Below are 23,371 nucleotides of genomic sequence, written 5' to 3'. Positions count from 1 at the left end.
TCCTATGTGTACCAAAGGCATATACATGAAGACCTAATAATAATATTGATAAAAAAAATTACATAATAAATTATTTCCCATGTTTATAAGTTTCCCCAGCCCTCTATTTTACTCACTGGAAACTGTTTGTGAAACCGAAGTTGCTGTTGTAGTGGTAGATGTAGTAGAAGACAAGCTACTCGATGATGTAGATGGAGATACTGCTGATGAAGGACTACTAGTAGTTGGTGTTGAGGCACCTACAGCCTGGGCCTGGGCCTGAGCTTGAGCAGCTAACATTGGGGTTAATTCAGACTGTTGAATAACTTTCACTCCATCAGGTTTAGTCCACGCTGATTCACGTGTCCGTGCATTATAATAATAAACCTAGGAGAAAATTATATCTTTGTTATTCCACATAATTTTCCATTCATCCTATACTATCTAGCCATAATTTTTAATTTAACTTCAACCTAAAATGATGGTAGTTCGTATAGGCAGCACATAACATCCTACCACACTCACTCCCAGGATAAGGTTTATTCTACACCCGCCTGTCTTTCTGTAAGAGTCTGAAAATGTGGCTCTGCTGGTTGATCTGGGATCCAATGGGGGAATACCAATGGTTATTAATAGCAGAATGGTCTTACCCTCCTGTGCATTCTGCTCCCTATTTGTCCATCTTTTAAATCATATTACCATATTTTCATTATTTATTTTTATTGTTTTATTGTTATATTTACATTTTACACAGACACACACACACACACACACACAGAGAGAGAGAGAGAGAGAGAATGAGAATGTTCTACTGTTGTAAATACCCAGAGTAGTCTGATGGTTAAGATGGATAACAAATAAATTTAATTTAAAAAAACTGTTTTTAACTTCTCTTTCCATAGTTTATAAGAATTTAAAATGTGATTTAAAATAATTAAATGTTCCAATTGGCCAATTTAATAAAATTGATTACCCATGCCAATCAACATCTTTGAGCAGTGAAGAGTGGTTTTTAGTTATGAATGTTCTCAAACATTTAGAATATAAAACATTCCAACAGAATGCACGGATTGAAATTGTTTAGGCTATGCAAAAAAAATTCCATTTCATTTGCTAACATAACAATTACTGTTGTAATTATTGATAGATATAACTCTGACCTTTCCATCTGGAGTTTTGTTTTCTACCCATATCTCTTCATTAGGTGGCATAGTTGGTGTTCCAGGGGCAGTTACAGGTGGCATCCCTGGAGGAAACATCATGCCAGGAGGAGGTGGCATAGGAGGAGGCATAAAAGGTGGTCTCTATGAATAGAAATAATAGTAATACATCAAACACTCTTAATCCAGAAGTGTTATTTCCTAGAGAAATATGGTAGCTCATGTAAAAGAAACAAGAATATCATGGAAGAGGAAAAAGTAACACAGAACATTTCATATTACAGGAAAGCAGAGCTTATATAGTATAGTTCCAAAAACAAACACAATTGTTAGCAATTTTTCATAAACTCTTCCTACTTTGATGTATATCCTGCCTTTTATTCAGGAGCTCAAGGCAAGCTCTTCACAGAATAAAACTCAACCAGGATAATATTACAAAACTGGCAACTCACTTGGAATCTTCCCAGTCAGAGTCTAACTCTGACAGATAGCATGAATGTTACTCACTATGGCCTTATGGCTATTCCTAGGACCCTTAACTTCCCAGGAGGCAATAGGTTACCCTAACCAGGACTGCAAGGTAGTTACTGCCAGATGCAAAAAGGGTGAAGAAATAACAGCATTTTCCAGCCCTTATCATCACAAAATACTGTAAGCCAAAATGTGGGCTGTTATCTGTGTTCAGATAGATTCATTGTTTGACTTCTGCAAGAGTGCTCTAAACATTCCTTCTGGTGTTTCATTTCCCTGAGAAACCCAGAAAACCAAGATGCACCTTTGGATCTGCACACAGAAAGAAGTCTCATAAGAACAATCCACTCTCATCACCTACCCACCCTCATCAGCATCCACCCAGGCTAAGCTGCCTACCAGATTCTCAGAGAAAATCCTGATGTCCCATTGGAACTGAACAGTGACGCTACCTCCTGGAGGGAGTGATGCTACCAAACCAGAAGGCAATCGGAGAGTGATCTGTTCATAGCAACAGGCTGATGGCAATACTTTCCAAAATTAGACCATGTTACAAAACCAAAACCGAATCTAGCATGCAATCCCACCCCACATTGATCACACCCTCATTTACTTGGTGCAAGTCCATAATTGACATAGAAGCCATGAATTCCTGGACCATCTTGGACTTAAAATCCCCAGGTGACAGGTTGAAGTCCGGACAATAAGTATTTTAAAATGTAATTTTACTTTATTCATATTTGAATATATTTGTAAACTACTTAGAGACTGTCAAGATTGGGGTGGTAGATAAATTGCACAAATGAATAAAATTAGAAGAGCATTAACCTCAATAAAAAAAAAAAATTAACATTCTGCTAAGACATAGAAGTAAAAAGTCTGGGAAATGTGTAAGACCTTCATTACATCAAACCAATGCGGATGTCTGGCAAGCCTAAGCCTCTCCATGAAAGACGTCCCATAACTGTGCAAGATCTTGATATAATCCTTAAATTTTCTAGAAAATAATTATTTTCAAATAATCCACTTACTCTGTGCGTATGTTAATTCCTCCAAAATTATATCATAAGTTTTCTGGCACAGATATAATACAATAATAAACACTGTAAAAGTTCAGAGGGAACAATTAAGCAATTGTGAGGGACCAGTCTGCCTGGAAAATGGGCCTCCTATACCTCTAGCAGATATGGAAAAGAACATTTTATTAAAACCAAACAGTTGATAAGCCAATAAAAATGAATCAAAAATTAAAGCAAGGTTCAGGTGACAGACCTTAAAGGCACAGTCCTAATGAAGAAGATCTAGTTGGTACAGATAGCCCTTGACTTACAACTAGCTGCTTACCCACCATTTGACGTTACGATGGACACCCTCAAATGTTACTTATGAGCTAGTGCTGAAGTTACGATCACCATAGCACCCATGCTCATAGCATGGTCATAGCACCATCGGACCGACCAGAGGGATGCTATAGCCCTCCCCTCCCACTTATCCCTTCCATCAGGCCCCACAGCCATGCTATCCATGAATAAGAGGACAAAATTGGAACTCAGTAAGAACCAAGTCTGCAGTTCAGAAAAGCTTTTCATTGTAAATGTATTACAATGTATTTTCAGCAGTCAGAATAATCACATCTTACAAAGACTTGAGCAATAAAACTCATAAACCTTTTACCTGTAAATGTGGAGGTCCCATAGGAGGAGGAATTCCTCCAGGTGGTGGCATCGGAGGCATATTTGGATCAAATGGAGGACGTCCAAAAGGAGGCCGAGGTGGTGGAGGTGGGCCTCTCATCATACCAAAAGGTGGTGGAGGACGCATAAGTGGTGGTGGGCCTCTCATAACAGTGTTTGGGGGAGGAGCCGGACCACGAAATCTCAGTGCTTGTTGTTGAGCCATTCTGTCAGCAAACCAAAAGAAAAAGAACTTGTTCATTATCAAAAGGCACTGCTGTTATGCATGTAATGAAATAAACTCACAGAAATTCTCACGAATACTGAGACTCCAAACTTTTGGGGAGGCTTTGTTTTCACCTTTTAAATTACTATGAACCAGTAGCTAAGCAGGAATTACTTAGACTGAAAAGATACTATGCAAGATTCCCCCCTAATGGCAAAGTATCTCAGACATGAGATAAGAATCACATACCTTTCCTACAGATATCAATGATTTCCAAATAAATTATCATAATAACAAGACACCCAACAATATCATAACATGAATGGGTGTGCTAAACATAACTGCATGAGAATATCTACTTTATATCTACTTTATTTTCACTTGTTAGAGCAGAATTTGCGTACAGTATACTAAACCCAATGTGCAACCTAGCCCACTGCAAAAATACTTTAGTAAATGTGTGTGTATTCAAATTTTTCAAAATTGAAAATAAAGTTTATAAGGTAATAAACAGACACATATTTAATACCTGCTCATTTCAAATTTGTCCAAATTCATATGCTTAAGAATGTAAATTCATTATCTGACAAGACATGAAAGATGAACATATACAGATTTTATTATGCTTGTAACATTGGTGAAGCCAATGTGATAGCCTCTGCCCATTTAAACTTCAAGCCCATAAATTATAGCTAGAAATGGGGGGGTGGGGGTGGAGGGAAACAGTGCAACATCTGGTTTGTGGCATTTTAACCCTTCCACATGTCTCATTAGATATCCTTATGAAGTATTTAATTGCTTATAGATAAGTACAATTCGCTTACAGTAAATATAACCACCCTGAAATCTGATTGGGTTAGCTTTTCCAAAGAGTAAATGCATCTACAATCATAAAAGACAAACATTACATGACATGAACTCTTTGAAAAGATAAGTTTAACTCCTGAACCAAAACTTATAGAAAAAGTTAGGTTTTTCCTGTTTGTCATGCAGATACAGAATGCAAAAGCAAATCCTCTCATGACTACTAATTTTATACAAACTGAAGCAAGTGTGTTCTGAAACTTCCTCTAAATCAATAATTGGGGGTTGGGGGGATGGACAGACAACATGACATTCAACGGAACATGTGCCTTATTCTTTCCTATGTTTACACATATTTTCAGTTTAGTTCATAGTAGGCATCTAGAAAAACCTATTCAGGCTCAGAAGAGACAATAGAATACAGCACTTTCACAAAATAAAAACATCCATTACCTTTCTCCACTGTTCACTGGACATAATCATTGCTCAAATTCTGGCATTAAGGCAAATAATATAAGCTAACTGTATTTTATATTGAAGGCTTTTAATTACTGGATACAATATTGCATGCATGGTGCTATAGTCATTGTAATAATGAACAATGAACAAGTTTTGGGCTAAGCCTACCACAGCTGGCTTGCCTGTAGGTTTTTTTCCTTCTAATTTGTACCTTAGTACAGATAGTCCTTGTCTTACAACTTTTCATTTAACAACTGTTCTAAGTTATGATGTCCTTGGAAAAGTGACTTACTCGGTTTTATGTCTTGCATGTATGACTGTCTCAGCACCCCATGATCCAGGCATGAGACAATCAGTTTTCATTTACAACTGGATGCTGTGTCTTACAGTCATGCGGTTGCAATTTGTATTCTTTTTTTGCCAATTTCGGGGGGGGGGGGAACCCCAACCATTGGGGAAACCTGGATTTAATTGTGGGGGTTTGCTTAATGACCTTGTAAAAATTGTCATAACATTGGATCCAACTTGAGTCACAACTGCAACAAACTACAATGGAAATTCTGCTCCGAACAGTAAATTGAGGATTACCTGTAAGAACATTTTGGTTTACTAATCCCAAATACTATATGCAAACCTGGGTAATTGCAGTCTGCTACCATAAAACCCAAGGCTGCATTCATGTAAGATGCTATACCAGGTTATTTTGAGAATAAGTTTTAAACTAAAAGCTTGGGCAAACTTTTTACTTAACATTTGCTGTTGGGTAACATATCTTAACCAGAGTTATCTTGTCATCCAGATTCAAAACATTGAGTTACTTTAATATAAACTGATTTCTAGCCACCAGACACAGACCGATAAGGCTAAAATAACCATAAAAGAGACAATTCCAGCTATATTTGCTTTCACTCTTTTTCATTTTTCCACCATGATTCACTGTTTTCAGTGCTCTCCATAATGATTAAATCTCCATGGACACTAACTGTTCACTTGTCACTCACAAAGATTTCTGGAATAGTGACTTATAACAAAATGGCTGTTATAAGTCAAATTATGTTGAACTGTCTAATGCAGGGGTGTCAAACTCATGGTCCGCGGGCCGGAAATGTCACATGCTGACCCCACCCCACCCTGTGTAGCAAATGGGGAAAAAAGTTCTGATGTGTCATGTAATGCCTTGAGTTTGACATTTCTGGTCTAATACTCACTAGAAAAAAACCAGAATCACCTGCATTGTAGGAAAGACATCCTAGGAGTTAAGGTTCAACTATAATTTTAATAAAATTAAGGGTGATTTTTTTTTTTTTTGAAGAGGGAAAATTCTCTTATCATTAAAGTATCCTGGTAAACTCTGGATAGCCTTTTTTGCTGCCTACACTAATCATAACCCTATGATTATAGTCCTACGTGTTAGTCTATAATGTTGAGTACCCCCAATTGCATCTTAAAATGCAAAGGGCTTTATTACAACTCACCAATAACCGCACTCCAACATCTTCATGGTTAGTTCCATAAACATACTGTACTCTTTGTCTTCTGAAGACCATTTAATATATGGATAATATTTTCTAACGGAAAAAGTACATTCCTTCTAATAAAAGGGAGATTTAGTGATATTTTCTAATGGAAATCCCGGCGCGTTACCTTATCAGACTACCCTAGAACTGGACCACAGACACTATTTTGCTCCGCAGTCACATGTGGCAGAAGCTGCAGCTTTCTCCCGCACACGAAGCACATCCACAACCCCCACCCCGTACCTTGATCGCCTTTACAAATGAGGAAAACGTGCTTTAGCTACTTGACGGGTTGGAGGAAGAATCCTTGTTAGGAGGATTAGTGTGGGAAGGATCCTCAGACGGAGGTGGGGTATTCTACTATGCCGTTCGACACCTACGACCCCTGATCGTCTGTACTCGCCATCTGTGCCATCTTCCTGTCTCCCATACCAACGCCTCGCTGCGTCCTGCTGAATGACCCCGGATCCAGTCAGTCTGCAGCTCCAAAGACTTCGGGAAAGTTTGCATCCGGCATTCCCTCAGACTTCTGGGCTGAGCCCACCACCGAAATGTCTAATGCGGAGCCACGTGCCAGGTTTCGGGATTTAACCAAAAGGGGCGAGACTTCCCCCCCCCCGCCACCAACCCCGCTTGCGTGACGAGGTCCCCGCGCCGAGAATAAAAAAAACTATCCCTCTCCACAATCTCCACCCCCACCTACGGGAATCCAGCCCTGAGGAGAGCAAAACGCTCCTTCCCCGCAACGTTTTCTCTTCCTCGAAGACACCGGATAGCCGTTAGAAACAAGCAAACAAACAAAGCCTATACCCAAACCCACACACTTTCAGGAGCGACGGATAAAGAACCAGGGTCCGGCCCGGGGGAGCAAACGGAGCAAATCCTCACCGGAGCTGAAGTGAAGGCTGAAGAGAGGCGAGCGGCCGGGCAAAAGGGGTGGGGGGGGGGCAGCTGAACTGCCGCTTCCGCCTCGCGCCGAAAGAGGGGGGGCAATGAACCACTGAGGAAACAGTGAAGCCGAAGAACGCTCGAGGTTTCGGTGCGTCGTGTGCGCAGGCGCGCGCAGCCGCGCGCTCCTAAAGGCCTCGTGCTGCCGGGCGACTGCTTGTTCCCCCCACCTTCCCGGTGTCCTGAGCGAAGTGATTCAAGCGGCAGAGTTCTCCTTACCTGATTTCATTGTTGTACCGTTCCGCTGCACCAGCATCTCCTTCGCCACCGCCGCCAGGACCGCCACCGCCTCCTCCGCCTCCGCCTCGTTCCGCCATTACTAGCAGGCTCTGGCTTTGTCCACGCCCACGGCCGCCAGACCCCTCTGTTCGCTAGTGGCTGCTAGAAATGTCGATCGTAGGACGAAAGGGCTTAACTTCTCTCCGATTGGCCGTGGTCGCCGCCGATTTTGAATGAGAGGCGGAAAGCGCGCGATGACTGGCCATTTTTGTTCCTAGACCGTCAGGAAGCGCCCGTTGTGTGCGCCCTCTTGTGGACCGATCACAGTGGCAACACGTGATCAGTAACCCGGTATAGGCCTTTTGAAAGAAAATATAGTGCTATACCAAAATCTCAGAGATAGAAAATGAAGAAATGTATCGTAATCTCGTACGCGGATGGCCGAGATTATATTGCAGCCCAATTTATTACCTTTTGAGGTCTTGCTTTATGTGAATCAATTGTGATTGGTTTTTAAACGTGCCACCCTATTGTTAATTCTAATTTCAATGCTGCCCGTCAGATTCACCCTACTAATTCTAAGTGACGGCATACCAATTTGCGGCGTTTTAAGAGAAAATTTGGGGGAGTTTATAGATTTTTAGAAAAAAAAATGTAAAGAAGGCGTCCGCCTTTGTTACAGTCTTCGTACTAACGTCTAATTTCTTTTTCTTTTTTAATGGTCTCTAGATTTCTGCACGTTAAGGTATTTAAACTGCTATTTCAGCTGTTTCTAGTGGACTTTTATTGCCGGAGCGTTACCATACAAACACAAAACTTTATTAATGAGCTCGTTTAGAGATATGAAGAGCCTTTTTTTTTCTTGCTATCTTGATCAACCCTTAATAACTGGATAACCTTGGATTTTGCATTGGATTTCCGTTATGGAGAAAGGGGACAAAAGCGACTTCAGTAGCCTATGTATCCCACAAATCTTATATTTCTGATAAAAAATAGCAAATCACATACCAATTTTACTGGGCACGTGGGAAAGAGACGTTTGAGCTGCGGGATCCAATCCGCAATAGCGGAGTCACTTTAGAGAAGAGGCGGTGATGGACTTGAGAGGGAATTTTTGATTTAAGCGGGTGTTTGTGTCAGAAGGATTCGGTGTATTGTTTCAAGCCTCTGCTCTTTATAGTGTATACAGTAGATAGCCTTTGGGGAGGTATTCGGCGATAGCAGGAATCGCTTTTTCTGTAGCTTTGTTGAAGTGGGCTATTTAACTTTCAAAAACTATATGAGGGCTTTTCCGCACTTGCTGCCTTAAGCTGCTCGACCCATGCCAAGAAACAAGACGGATGGCATACACATCTAATCAATAAAAGAAAGCAAGTACTGTACAGTATCAAACCTTTTCCATTCCATAGGCAGGGTTTTAAGGAAGTGGTTTTCATTGACCTCTCCCTCCCTTAGGAAAAACTGGCAAAATTTTAGTAAATTTATTTATTTTTAAATACATTTTTATAACAATCCATCTTAAAAAGGATGAAGCTTAAAAAATTAAGAATGCAAACTAAAAATGCCATCTACGGAAAAGAATAAAAATATTTTATGTTTATGAAGTCACTAGTTTTCCAATAAATTTGCTACTGTAATATGAACCACAGAAGACATAATTGAAAGATATCACAGAATCTGTATTGTAATAACACATATTGCTACATCCGTTGGTATAAGTATTGCCATTTCCAGAACAAATCACAGGTTGAAACTTTCATCAATTTCAGTGAAAAGAAAAAAAAGAAAAAAACACCTTTGTGTTTTATAATTGAAAATCTAAACTGTAAGAACAACTGCAAAAAATCCACAAAAATATCCACCATGAAACAAAAAACGCATTCACTAGTTGAGGTAACTTCAAAAATATTGGCACATAGCAAAAAAGGTGGGAGAGGTAAACTTCCTCATAGTCTGGTGTCAGGTACAGGATGATGTGCATTCCTACCTCCAGAAATAGGTAATGGGTTATATTCAAACTAGAGCAACTTGGTGGTGCCGATCAGATTTCTGTGTGTGTAATTTTGTGTTCCAAGATACTGTAAACCAGGGCTAGGCAGTTTGTTAACACCTCCACCATGAAATCTACTTTAATATTTTTCCCCTAAAACAGCCAACCAAACAAACACAGGAAACTGGCATTCTGGAAATTAAAAAATGATAATCTTTATTTGCACATAAATATTCCATAAGTATTCTTGGAAAATAATGATAGAGGGCTAAACTCCAGTGTTACATTTGAGAATGTACCAGTTCACCTGATAATCTTAGGTTTACAACAGACTGCAAACTTTTGCATTGGTCAGTATGTGCAGACATAAAGTTAGTGAAATTGCTTCCTATCATCCCCTTTATGTTCCTGGGCCAGCTCACAGAAAAAAATAATAATAAGAAAGTTCCAGGAACATAGTGCAGAAGCATTTTCACTAACTTTGTGTCTACACATATTAAACAGTGCAAAAATTTGCAATCTCCATATTGAGCAGTGTAAAAATAGCTAGATTATCTTTATTGTGTTCCTCATACTAGTTTTCCCCAAATTATTTGTTTACTTTGCTTATATAATTGTCAAATAATTCATTGCAATTAAACAAAAAAAGAGGGGTGATTTTGGTACAAAATCATTGGAAGAATGCAATGACAAACAATTTTTTTAAAGGTTGTTAAGGAAACTGTACTGGCCTCATCCATCTAGTTTCCAGGAGTCAAAAAAAGCTGCCTTTTCATGTTAGAATTGAGGGTGGGGGGAGCCCTACCCTCTTTTTTTAGAATATCCTGTAGAAAAATTTCTTCCTGATTTTGCATTGCTAACCAGAATTGTTTTCTAAAAAACGTGTATCTAGCATGGGTGGGTCTTCAGGCAAATCATATAATTCTTTTCTTCCATTCATGTCTGATTCTTGGAGACTGCCTGGCTATATTCCTGAAGTTTTCTTAGTGAGGTTGTCTGAAGTGGTTTGTCATTGCTTCTTTCCTAGGGATGAGAGAAAGTAACTAGCTCAAGATCAGCTTTGCATGTAAGGCAGAATTAGAACTCAAGATCTCCCAATTTTTAGTCTGATGCCTTAACCACTATGCTAAATGGCTCTCATATAATAATATAAACAATTTTATTATTTATTTAATAAAAGCATGAAAATTAATTTTCATCTATGTTATTCAAGGTCAGTCCTGTCAAAATATAATTTTAAGCATTACATCTTTCTTCAGGTTTGAATGAGTATTTTGTGTTTACATGTTGCTACTTTCAAAATAAGAAAACTCTGAATATGACAAATGCAGATATTTGACAATTTTTTAATCAGTATTTTGAAACACTTTCTTTGGCCAGAATAACAGTTTCTGTATAATTTCTCTTGCCAGTTAAGTTTTTTTCCCTATTCTTGAGTTTGGAAAATTTAAAATTCTTCAGTCATGTTCATTAAACAAATAAACTCTATTTAAGGCAGACATGACCAGGTTCAAATCTTTGCACACATTATAAAATGATATAGAAATCCATAATGCTGGAAGATGGAAGGAAAGAAAAAAGAATGATATCAGCAAGGTGGATGGACTTCATTACAGAAATCATGGGTACATTCTTGGAAATTTTGAATAACCATTAGGGGACAGATCATCCTGAAGTAAATGATCATCCACTAGGAGTCATGCCAATTTGATAGCACAGAATCATTAATAATCATGGTCTTAACATAAACAGAACAAGCATACATCTAATTCAGGGGTTTCTCTAGTCCTACTTAAGCGGTCTCTCCTTGTTTTCAGCATGCTTGTTCCATCCCACCAAAATTATCCCAAATCCAGTCCTGTTTCTTCCTTTTCACTATGTATTTTATTTATTTGCTTGTGAGAGTTTTCTTTAAAAATATGCTACATAGTGTGAGAAGACTCCCAGTGGTATCATATGTCAGTTACACGAACTCTTTCCCAGCTGTTTGTTTATTAGTCCACATTTTTCCCAGCAACAATGCCAATGAATGCATTTCTCTATAACCCTAATTTCTCTATAACCCCATAAACATAATTTTATTACATACACACAATTAAAATTTGACCCACTGAAACCATCCTTTTAATTCCTAGCACTTCTTCGGCTCTGCTACATTTTTTGGAAAAAATTGCTCATTAGGTCAAGAAATCAGGGCAATGGTGATCAAGATGGAAAGCCCAGCTACACATCTGTAGAGCATTATCAGTTGGAGTTCTTAAATGATAGCTGGTAGTCAAAGAACAATATTCCAACAATGAGTAAATCTTAAAATATATGTTTAGCAAATTCTAATAAATAACAATAGCATCATCGGAGGTAATCAAATTAGTTTTACAAGAATTGAATCCCAGTGCAACATGAATAAAAATTACAAATTGTACTACATCGTGTGTATAATTTTTTTTATTTACGGGTTTTATTTTCATTTATTTTCATACTTCATTTTGGCCACTAGGAGATCCCCTTCATCAGCTTTAGCTTTTATGAAGGCACATTTTTTATAGATAATAAATAATAATGCAATCCTTGTTGAAAGACCTTTATTTAATTCACCTATCTCTCTGTATGATTTGTCCAGTATAACACTTGGAAGACTGCATTGGAAAAGACACTCATTTAGGTAAAACTGTTCTGGATAGTTACATGTCTTACATGCATCTGGGCTTTGGACAATTTTATTACAAATCTGATGGTATAGTAAAGGCCAAATTTTAGTCAGTCTTGTTTTTTGTGGGGGCACACTTCTGGTATTTGGGAAGAATAATGTTTGTGTCTGGGCTAGTAACAGAATAACATATAATAACCTCTCTCTCATTTTCCATTAAACAGATATCTAGTACTAAGCAAGCTGAACTTGCTAATCACAAAGAGCTGGGACTTTCTATCTCTTTCTCTCTCTTCTTGGTCACTCTAAAGAATGTCACCACAGCAAATGGCTGCCACTGCTTAACCAAACCAAAAGGTTTGTTTTAAGTGGACTCATATCTCATTTTGTTCTGTTGTAGATAATTACAACAGATATTTCTAAAAAAAAAAAAACCTGAACCAAGCAATTTAGTTCTATTTTTCTTTTCTTCCAGATGGTCTACCAGTCAATTGATTAAAACAGGAAAAGAACGCTTGCTTGTTAAGGAAACACTAATTCTGAACTGCATTCTCTCCAGTGCTTTTTAACTTAGAAATGTGATTGTTGATTAAGATTACTGAAACTCTTCATTGAGTTCTCTTCCGGCATTGGTTTCCTCCCCATCTCTAAATATCCATGTTTTAAATGTTCTCTACTTACGTTTGGTAAGACACACATATATCTGCACACAGCAATCCTATGTTTATGTTACTTGAAAATCAAGCCTATTGAATATAGTAGGACATTTGTATAGGCTCATAACTTTACCATTGTTGTTACTTTATACCATTGTTGGACTGTACCTGTCATAAAGTTCTAGGAATAGAGCCTGTCCAGCAATAGCATAATGATAGGGAGCACCAGAGGTGGTATTTAGCAGGTTCTGACCAGTTCTGGAGAACCAGTAGCAGAAATTTTGAGTAGTTTGGACCCCTCCCCCATCTATTCTCTGCCTCCCGAGTCCCAGCTGATTGGCTGGGTCTTCTTTTGTTGCCCTGCACAGGAGAACGGAGCTGGAAATCAGGTTAGTGGAGTGGGGAGAGAATGGAGATTTTCAGTATCCTTCCCCTGGAGTGGGGTGGGAATGGATATTTGCCGTGCCCACCAAGCCACATCCACCAAGCCACTCCCACCAAGCCATGCCCACAGAACCGGTAGTAAAAAATTTGAATCCCACCACTGGGGAGCACGATATTCTTGCTACTTAATTTAAAGACCTGTGTTCTTTATACTGACTTCACTAGCAATAATAATTAATTAATCCAATGTTGGAGTTGGCAGCTTTTTAAACTGATTACAAATTCATTGCTTTATTCAAGAGAAATAAAACAAAACTTATACTTCAAGATGCCATGGGAATGGAACAAATAAAAACTTGTTTCATCCTGCTGTGTGCACTGTGTGATGTAGTAAATTTTCCTTGTAAAAGTGTTTATTTCTTTTTTTATATAAATTTTTATTGGTTTTTAAAAACAAACATAAACAAACAAAACATAAAAACATCAAGCTATCTTCCATATGTATACATACAGTGTGCCGGTTGGTTTACAAATTGTTTTGTGCTTCCATTTTGTAGTCTTCAATTACAATTACATTGCATATAATCTCATATTTGCAATCAAAAATTAAATACCTTAGTATCATTATTAATCAATCATTTGACTATACTTTTATTCATTCATGTTTTACAAGATAATCATAATTTACTTAGTTTATATTAACAGTTCATATTATCACCCCAAATCTATCCTAAAATCATTTTGTAGATATAATAAGAAAGAAGTACATCTTTATATATTCATTAGTTTCTAAAAGTCTACATATTTCATTACTGTATTTCATTGTCTAACCATTGATAGAAAAGATTCCAAATTTTATAAAATTGTTTATCCTCTGATAGTTCTAAATGGCTATCAGTAAATGGTGAATGACACAATAATGGACTATAATAATTATTTCTGATTATAGTCCATTATTTGTCATTACTGATAGCCATTTAGAACTGAAATTCAATTTCTCTGTGGCTCAATATTTCATTTTGATGGCTCTGTTCTGTTTCTTGTTCATAGTATGCTAAGATAGAATGTTGGGAACTGAGAAATATCTCTGTGGATGTATCTGTCTATCTGTATGCTAACCAATTTGTGAATAGTTGGAAGTGGTTAGTAGAAGCACACCAACAAAAGTTGATGGAAGTCAGCACCATAGATGATGTTATTCATTATACAATAGTTTAAAATATGTTTTTATAAATCACCATTTCTTTTGTTTCATCTAAGAAAGTTGCCCACCTGACTTCTGTGCAACTGCTATTATTTATTTCATTTATTTCTTAGATTTTTTATCCAGCCTTTATTACTTAAAGGTAACTCAAGGTGGTGCACATACCTAATACTCCTGCTGCCTATTTTACTCAAAATAACAGCTGTGTGAGATGCTTTATAGATTATACTTGTAAAACAATATTAACACAGATTCTAGATGATGCAAGACAGGATGGGAGCAGATAATGAATCATCAAAAGATGTTAAAACAGCTAAGAAAGGGAGTATGAAGGAAAGCAAGAAAGATTGTGATAATAAAGAGATATATTTATAGGGTAGAAACATTCAGCTACTTTAGGTTATATTTTGCAGCATTTTTAAGGAAGTGAGTAACCTAACCAGAGAACCTTGGCTAATTGTCTAGCTACAAAATTAATGAAAATTGTTTTGAGTGTGTTCTTACACAAGAACATCCTTTGATGTTACTAATAAATGAGTTCTTTTTAACTTGCTCTGATGGCTGATCATCATGCTTTGGCTCCTGGGCAAAAGTTATCAGTAACGTGGGTTTGTAAAATAGCCCCTGGCATCAAATATTCATAGAGTCACAGATGGGAATCTACAAAGAGTTAGCACAGAAGTGGAACATATTCCCAACCATTCTGTGGTGATCACGTCAAAACTTCAAGAAGTACTACTGAATTGTTATACTAGAAATAGGTAGATCGATGACATCTGCATTTTTAGAAAACATATAAGGCAGTGTGTTTGCTCACTGCTATTTCTAATGATAGTATACCATGGTATGTCAGAAAAAATAAAGATGGGGGAAACACAAAATAACTCATTATGTGACAATTATGCTCCTGCAGTGCAATCATTTCCCTCATTTATTTCATATCTCATCTCAACTAAATCTCCCTGGGCTTGTGGATCCTAAATATATATTAGTGTTGAGGGTTGTTACAGCAAAACTCTACATTTATGTGCATGTAATGCAAGAAGGGGCAACATTGTGCAGGCTGTGGGCTAGATATAGATCTAGAGATATCCTTCAAAAAGTAGTTGGCACAAGATTGAAAACTATAATTTAATTTACCTTTAAATCTGATAAAATTAAATAGTTAATGTGACGACTCTCCATTTCATTATTTAATATTTTCAGTCCTGTCAGATTAAATATTACAAATTGATTCATCTTGGAAGTTCTGGGTGCTGAACCGAAGGCTTTGGAAAGCCACATGCTTTCTTGGAAAAATGGCTATGAATTGAAGTATTGTGTGTTAATGGTATTTTGAGATCATTTATTTCAACTATAAAGGTGCAACTCTAAGAAGTTTGCAGGAGTATTAAGCTGGAATTCTGTACTTATTCAAAAATTAGCCTTGTCATCTGAAACAACAAAAATCCAGTGTGAAATATTAAAACCATTTAATTTCAGTTAAGAAAAGTTCAGATAAGAAGATTCCTACATTTTCCTATCTTCTCTTATTCTTCCTTCACAGTCATGATGGAGAAAACAATTGACTTGTGATTTGGTCATGGAAAGATAGAAACATGACTGTTGAAAAAGACCTAGTGGCCCATGGAGTCTGCTCTTTGCGTTTGTTTTTTGTTTTCTTTACAGTTTCTTTATTATTTTTAATTATTATTTTTATCTTTTATATTTAATTTTTGTTGGATGTTTGATGGCACAGAATGTGCAAGACCAATTTAACATGAATAACTTCTCCCCTTGTTGTGCTTTTAGCTTTCTTCCCTCTCCCAAAATGATCTCTTAATACTTCCATCATCATCATTCATTGAAGTATAACCTGCAACTAATTCCTACTTTTGTATGTATCTACAGGTGACCAGAGGTGGTATTCAGCAGGTTCTGACCAGTTCTGGAGAACCGGTAGCAGAAATTTTGAGTAGTTTGGAGAACCGGCAGATACCACCTCTGACTGGCCCCGCCCCCATCTATTCTCTACCTCCCAAGTCCCAGTTGATCGACTGGTCTTCTTTTGTTGCCCTGCACAGGAGAATGGAGCCGGAAAGTAGGTTAGTGGGGTAGGGAGAGAATGGGATTTTGCAATAGCCTTCCCCTGCCACGCCCAGCAAGCCACACCATGTCCACCAAGCCACACCCACGGAACCGGTAGTAAAAAAAATTTGAATCCCACCACGGCAGGTGACCCTAATTTATGTGTTTTTATATACATTTGGGGGAGGAGGGGGCGCAATGGCTCAGCAGTTAAAGACAGTGACAGCTGGAAAACTGACACCCCTGGTTCAAGACCTGAGTGCTACCTGAGGAGGTGAGTTCCCATCCTTCTCCCAGCTCCTGCCCACCTAGCAGTTAAAAGCATGCAAATGCAAGTTGATCAATAGGTAACACTTTGGTGGGAAGGTAACGGCATTCTGTGTGCTTCAGCATATCACCCTGCTTGCCACATGACCACGGAAATGTCTCCGGACAATGCTGGCTTGCACGGCTAAGAAATGGAGATGAGCACTTTCCCCTAGAGTCCTACATGACTGGACAGGAGAAAACTTTACCTATATATACATTTTAGCCTCTTCAGTCACAATTAAACCAACTCCTCCCATTCCTTGCATTCACTTTGTTCCCTAAGATAAGACAGTACCTTCATTCAGATTTATTACATCCTCCTCTTATTTCTTTAGCCAATCAAGACTCCTACATGTTTAATAAGATAGAGAAGATGTAAGCTAAAGTTGTTGGCTTTAATGATATCCTTGCCATTTGAAGAATTATCTGAAGATGGTGGTAACAATATTAGTAAATTTGGGCACATAAATCCCAGTTTTAACTAAAGCAATTTCCTACTATCATATGCAAGCTTAGGAGCTCTAACCCAGAGGTTAGTTTACAAACCAACATACTCTTGTCTGCTTCCGCTGACATACTGTACACTCTGGATGGCAACCATTTTGCATATTGAAAATATGTATGAAACTTCTGTTTTATCCAAATAACAAAAGTAGACAGCCTACATCTCTATATCAGTGAATGGTCTTAGAAATTTTGCAGGTAGCCCCTCCAAAACTTGCTGCTGAATCATTTATACTGAACAGGAACAGGACATTATTAAATATGAGAGAACAACCACATTACCTACATTTGATTCATTTAATTCAGCTTGCTTCACATTAATATTTATTTTGACTTACCCATTTTTGAGAGTATGGCTCTTGAAAGGAGTATCAAAGATAAACAGGGTTTGCTTTTTTTTGCCTCATAGATGTCATTAAGACATTTTTTGGCAGAAGCCTCTTGGTTTTTGTCATGTGTTTAGAGTTCTTGTCATTATCAAAGTTCTTTGCTTTAGCTTTCTGGGAATAATTTCCCAGAAATTATTATTTCTGAACTCCTTGTCAAATTGACCTTCCAGACACTGGCATCAATGCACAGAGCTCCTAAGACCTCTGAGTAGCTAGCAATTAGCATTCATTATCAGGAGTTCTGTGATCCAGATCAGTGAAGTCTGAAGTACACTTAAATAGGTTCAGAGAAACTGACATCTTGTCATTTTTTTTCTCTCTCACAGATTTCAAGCTGAAGTTTGATGTTGAATTAAAATTTTTGCCCAGGGCTGTCTGGAGGGCCTCTAGACTACAGCAGTGGCAGCATCTGCCATGGGAGACTCACAGGTCCTTTTTCGGACTGTGGCAATCTTTGGTTGGCAGATGAACATGATAAGGATGAGGAGGGGTGACAGATGACTTCTTTGGGAATGGCAGCGCAAGCATCTGCCTCTCCAATTATATGAACACTGCTCTTCAATTTCTAGGATAAAACAGTGTTTCAACTTACATTTTTGATGGTGCTGTGGTCAGCAGAATGGGGAACTAAGTCAGGATAAAGGGAAGAGATCTGCTAGCTGAATAGATTTCCTTCTACCAAACTCATAGGTGATTATGCACCTGTTTAAAAATTTAGATTAACTGATGGACTGGCATTTTCCCCAGTATTAAGTTAGAAGAATTTGTGAGTAAACCTTGTAGGAAATTAATTCTGAATTTTTATTAGGAAAGTAAAGAAAATTATCTGTGAGCTGTATAATGCCTCTTTTGTTAATACAATTCTGGGATATTTATTGGGTGCCTCTCATTTTGCAAATCAAACATCCTTTGTGCTATTTTTTTTTAGCCATCTTAATGAAATTAATGAGTGTCCCCAATAGAATTCATGACAGCTCCATCTCTGGGACTGCAATAAGAAAACAATACAAAGAATGATTGTACAGTTTGTACAATTTGTAGTTTGTACAGTTTAGATGATCCATTCCTTGTTGCTTATGTTACAAATAATTTGTGTTTATACATACTGGATTTAGGTAATGATTAACTTAATTCTATCAGACACATTCTTTAATAAAATCCTAAACTGATTTTCATATAAAGCCGAACAAACAGAAAGATTTCATTCAAAATTCCTTTTTTCTCAGAATTTTGAAATGTAATTTCTTATTATAAGAATAATTAGGAAAAAGCCTATATGCAAATTAATAACAAATGTTTGCCCAAACTGGATACATTAAGAGAGAAAGTAAGGGTAAACCAAAATACCTATTTTGCAGAAATGTACACCAATATATACGATTTTGATATTTATTTAATTTTTTTAGTTTGAAGACTTGAACTTCACAGATTCACCAAACTGAGAAACACCAAATGAACATTCATAAAATTTTAACACAAATTAGCAGACTCATGACTTATCCCTGCCCCAAGCAATACTGATTCTAACACTGAACTGACAATGCAAATAATAAATATAAAGTTTATCTTATAATATAAAATTTTCTTTAGAAGTGTTTTAAGGATGGCACATTGGCTCAGTGGTTAAGATTCTGGGCTTCTTGACTGGAAAGCCAGCAGCCCAGATTTGAGACCCAAGTGCCACATGACAGGGTGAGTTCTTGTCCTCACCCCAGCTCCTGCAATCTAGCAGTTCAAAAGCATGCAAATGTGAGTAAATAAAAAGGTACCACTTGAGTGGGAAGGTAACAGCACTCTGTGATGTCATGTTGGCGACATGACCATGGAAATGTTTTTGGACAGTGCTGGCTCAATGGCCTTGAAATAGAGATGAGCACCTCCACAGGGGCACCTTTTTTAACGGAAGTGTTTTAACCTTCCTTTTATTGTCTTTTAAACTTCAGTTTCTTTCTGAACGACAGTAGACTCCTTGGTTGGCAGGTGGCTTTCAGTGGTCTGATGTAGAGAGCAAAAAAGACAATCTTGCCAAAGATATACAGGAACTATTACCCAGGCAAAAAGAGCTGAAGCATTTTTTAAAGTTCATAACAACTAAATAACATTTGGAAGCAGCTCAGGCTGTTACTTCCTAATTCACTGAAGTATAAGCAGGAGGAGGAGATACTGCACCATCAGGCTTTCCAGGTTCTGTTATTATAGCCAGTGTTAATAAATGAAGTTTAACCTTCCTGTGAAATTGATTTCCTGGTCTGGTTTACTTACGTTAGGGCTGACATGTACATTTTGTTCCTCTTCCCTGGCCAATCACAAGCTTTGGAATAGTGTCACAGAGTCCTTCTGACATGGGTTCATGAGAGCCACTCATTCTGCAGCCATGCTGAGGCTCCTATTTCATGATGGGATGGCATTCCAAAGGATGCTCCATAGAAGAAAGGGAAATGCTGATGGGAGGTTGCTTCCATTTGTATCTGTGCTAAGATAAATGCATATGAAGAAAAGAAATTAAGGAAGTTTAAAGTTACTGCTACCATTCTAAATGCTTTGGTTTCAAAAAGTTGTTTTTTCATTCCACCGTACCTTGTTTATTCTGAACTGAGTGAGGTAAGTTTACTTCCCTTCCCCCAAATGCATGATTAATAAGAGTTAATGCCATCAGAAAATTTCCTAGTGAAACAACAGAATATTATTTTCATAATAAAGTAAAGTTTCCCTTGAGCTCAACCGAGCTCCTGGTGCTTTCGTAGACAAATTCCCTGACATTTTCTAGGCAACAATATGCAACTGTTTTGCCGCTGCCATTCTCCCTCTTTTTTTTAACATCTCTGATCCAAATACTCATCAGATGCGCCCTTGCACACGTTTTCAAGATTCCTCAAGGTTGGCTAGATCTGCCACCTGCTGTGGACCATATTTATAATCATATCTAGTAATGGTATAATATCTTCCAAACATTCAAAGCAGGTAGCAGATTGTGTTAGCATTACTTACACTCAACCATATTATTATTAAATAAATATTTCAGGGTGGGATGGGGTGTTAATGCCTTGCCTGAAGCAAGTGTACATGATTTGCAACTACGAAGGAAGGAGGAAGAATAATTTTCTCTCTTTTTGGCCTGTTGTCATAACATTCATTAAGTATATTTATCAATTAAATGTAAATGTAAATATAAATGTGTACTTACCAGTGTTTCCTTTTGAAAAATGCCCTTAAATTTGGAGAAGCCTTTATTTACCATCAGCCAATCCTCTTCTATTCCTGACACCACACTGTTTAGCATCAGAGAGGCTTATGGGGAGCCATAGTTTTTCAGCGTTTGTCACTGAATTCCTTTCCAATTTTGGAAAACTACCAGAAGTTCCTTTGAAAAATGGTCACTGAGCTGATGTTAATAGAAAAAGACCATTAAAAAGCTTTACGATATTCTGTTATCCTTGTTTTATTCCCACTTTCCCTTTGTTGCTGTTGGCATTATGTGAATTATTGATAGGTCTCGGTGCTTCGGCTCTCCCATTTCCTTTGCAGCATCATTCCTTCTGCTCCCTTTGCTTCCTTCCTTTGAGCAACCAATCACACCACGTCAGACCCAGATCGGCTTAATTAATGCTTGTCAGAGCTGCTGTGTCAGGATTGCTTCTACTCATTGATGTGGGTGACATTACAACCTGCTACACTTGGGGAACAAAGGTTCCTCAAGATGGCTTGCAAAACCACTTCATGAGAAAGAAGTGGGTGTGTGAGAGAGAGAGACATAGCTGCCTGCTGCCACCAAGACTTCCCTCATACTTTGAGAAGTCTTTGTCTCTACCAGTATCAACACAGCAGCTTGAAACCAATTTCTCCAGGTCAGTTCTGCTACCAATTCCGTACCAGATTTGATACTAGGAATAAGCCAACTATGATGAGAATTCAGTTTCCCTTCTATAAATAGCAGTTTACAACTTTTGTAATACAATTTTCATAACACTAATATTTTCTTTATATATTCAATAGGGGAATATTGAAGGATAATAATTGTGTGGCTCCATAAAACGTTCTGATTGCTGAAACTTTTATGATGAGGATTACATTTTCTGAAATAATAATAAGACTTGGAAATATAACAACACTCTAGTGGGCTAGATCAAATATTTTATTTCTTGGGATTGAAAGTGACTGAAACTTTTTTTTTAATTCAACAAAATGTTTTAATTGTTCTGTAAAACTCTCTCTAAATGGTTCACATTTGGAGGATTTTAGGTGAAGGTTTGATTCATGATCGTATCCTTACTATCCTAACACACAATCAGCAAACACGGTGTGAAAATTCAATTATTAGTGTCCCTGAAACAAAACAATATGAGGAAGATTAATGTCATGCTGCCTTGATCCACTGGTAGTCTTCTTCCTTCTGGCACTGGTTCAGCTCAAGCAAAGAACACACTTTCCTACAATCTGATGCATTGCCTTTTTAACTAGAGATTGCAAAATTTGAACTTGGAATCTTCTGTGTAGAAGGCAAGTGTATTCCACCAGTGAGCAGCTGGCACTTCCTCCAAATAGAATAGAATATAATAGAATACTTTATTGACCAAGTGTGATTGGACACACAAGGAATTTGTCTTGGTGTAAATACTCTCAGTATACATAAAAGATACATTCGTTAAGAATCAAGAATCATAACGTACAACACTTAATGAGAGTCATAGGGAACAATCAGCAATCAAATCATACTAGGAAACAGTCAATATAGATCGTAAGGATACAAGCAACAAAGTTACAGTCCTACAATCACAAGTGGGAGGGGAGGGGTGATAAGGAGTGATGAGAAGGTTAATAGTAATAGTAGTGCTGATTTTGTAATAGTTGAACAGTGTTGAGGGAATTATTTGTTTAGCAGAGTGATGGCTTTCGGGAATTGCTGATCCCAACCACCATATTTTAAATGAAAAATCCCCATTCTTCCTTCAAATAAACCCAAGTTGCTGTTTGTTTGGAAGAGGTTCTGCACTGTGCAGACTCCTTTTGCAAGTTCAGTTCTCACCCTCAGCCATGGGGGTGCAAAGAAGGTATGAGCAGGGGTGGGCTGCTGGGGGTTTGCATGGTTTTGGGAGACCTCTAGCTAAGATTCTGTGCAGTTCAGAGAACCCCAAATCCCATTCCTGGCTGGCCCCACCTGGCCCATTTTGCATGCAGGTAAGCGCAAGGCACGCATGGAGGCTCGGGGAGGATGAAAAACAGGCCTCCTGGAAGTTCAGGAAGGCCAGAAATGGGTCTGTTTCTGGCTTCTAGAGAGCCTCCAGAGCTTGGGAAGGCTGTTTTCATCCTCCTGGAGTCTTGAGGAAAGCTTCCAGAGCCCGGGGAGGGCAAAAGCTCCCCCCACCAACTAGGTGCAGGTGGTCTAGGCCACACTGACCATGGCCACGCCCACCCAGCAACCGGGCAGAGAACCCTTTGCTAAAATTTTTGAAGCCCACCCCTGGGTGGGTATGTAGACTGTGGTGGAATGCAGCCCGGATATCCCAGGAGGGAGGGGCTGCATCCCAGAAGAGCAAGAGACAGCAAAGTTTGAGAACATTTGGTTGGGAGGAAGAGGGTCAAAACAGCTCCTCTCTAGGAGTCCTCAGAGTATATTGACTTTGTTATTTTTCTTTATTAAGGTTTTGTTTTATTATATAAAATACAAAGAAGAGAAGAAAAAATAGGAAATTAAGGGAAGGAAAGGGAGCGGTGAAAGGGTTGTGTGAGATACAAGGGGAAAGAAAATAATAGGCATTGACTTTCAA

General features: G+C 38.1%; 1 protein-coding gene and 1 long non-coding RNA gene across 8 annotated transcripts in view; one reads left to right on the top strand and one right to left on the bottom strand.

Moving 5' to 3' along the window:
• Positions 1-7,784, bottom strand: part of TCERG1 (transcription elongation regulator 1) — a 40,509-nt gene extending 32,725 nt beyond the window's left edge. For 2 of the 7 annotated variants that reach the window (XM_026696399.2, XM_026696403.2), the window contains exons 1-4: positions 7,457-7,758; positions 3,285-3,510; positions 1,140-1,283; positions 117-366 (exon numbers count right to left, since the gene is read on the bottom strand). In XM_026696399.2, the coding sequence (XP_026552184.2) occupies positions 117-366; positions 1,140-1,283; positions 3,285-3,510; positions 7,457-7,554 (718 nt within the window). In that variant the 5' untranslated portion in view covers positions 7,555-7,758. Of the gene's footprint in view, positions 1-116; positions 367-1,139; positions 1,284-3,284; positions 3,511-6,532; positions 6,741-7,177; positions 7,336-7,456 lie in introns of those variants that run through there. The other 5 variants (XM_026696400.2, XM_087924496.1, XM_026696402.2 and 2 more) reach the window with 5 other exon arrangements.
• A 3,130-nt stretch (positions 7,785-10,914) lies between these two features.
• On the top strand, positions 10,915-14,363 carry LOC148126938 (uncharacterized). Its single transcript, XR_015741749.1, has 3 exons — positions 10,915-11,071; positions 12,318-12,450; positions 12,569-14,363. It is a non-coding gene; the product is annotated as an uncharacterized LOC148126938 (long non-coding RNA).
• Positions 14,364-23,371: the final 9,008 nt, after the last annotated feature.

Source organism: Pseudonaja textilis, chromosome 2 (genome assembly GCF_049901715.1).
Source record: "Pseudonaja textilis isolate UNSWEBS1 chromosome 2, rPseTex1.2, whole genome shotgun sequence".
In the NCBI taxonomy this organism is placed as follows: Eukaryota; Metazoa; Chordata; class Lepidosauria; order Squamata; family Elapidae; genus Pseudonaja; species Pseudonaja textilis.
Note: the sequence above shows the minus strand (reverse complement) of the source record. Positions and strands in the feature narration are given on the sequence as shown.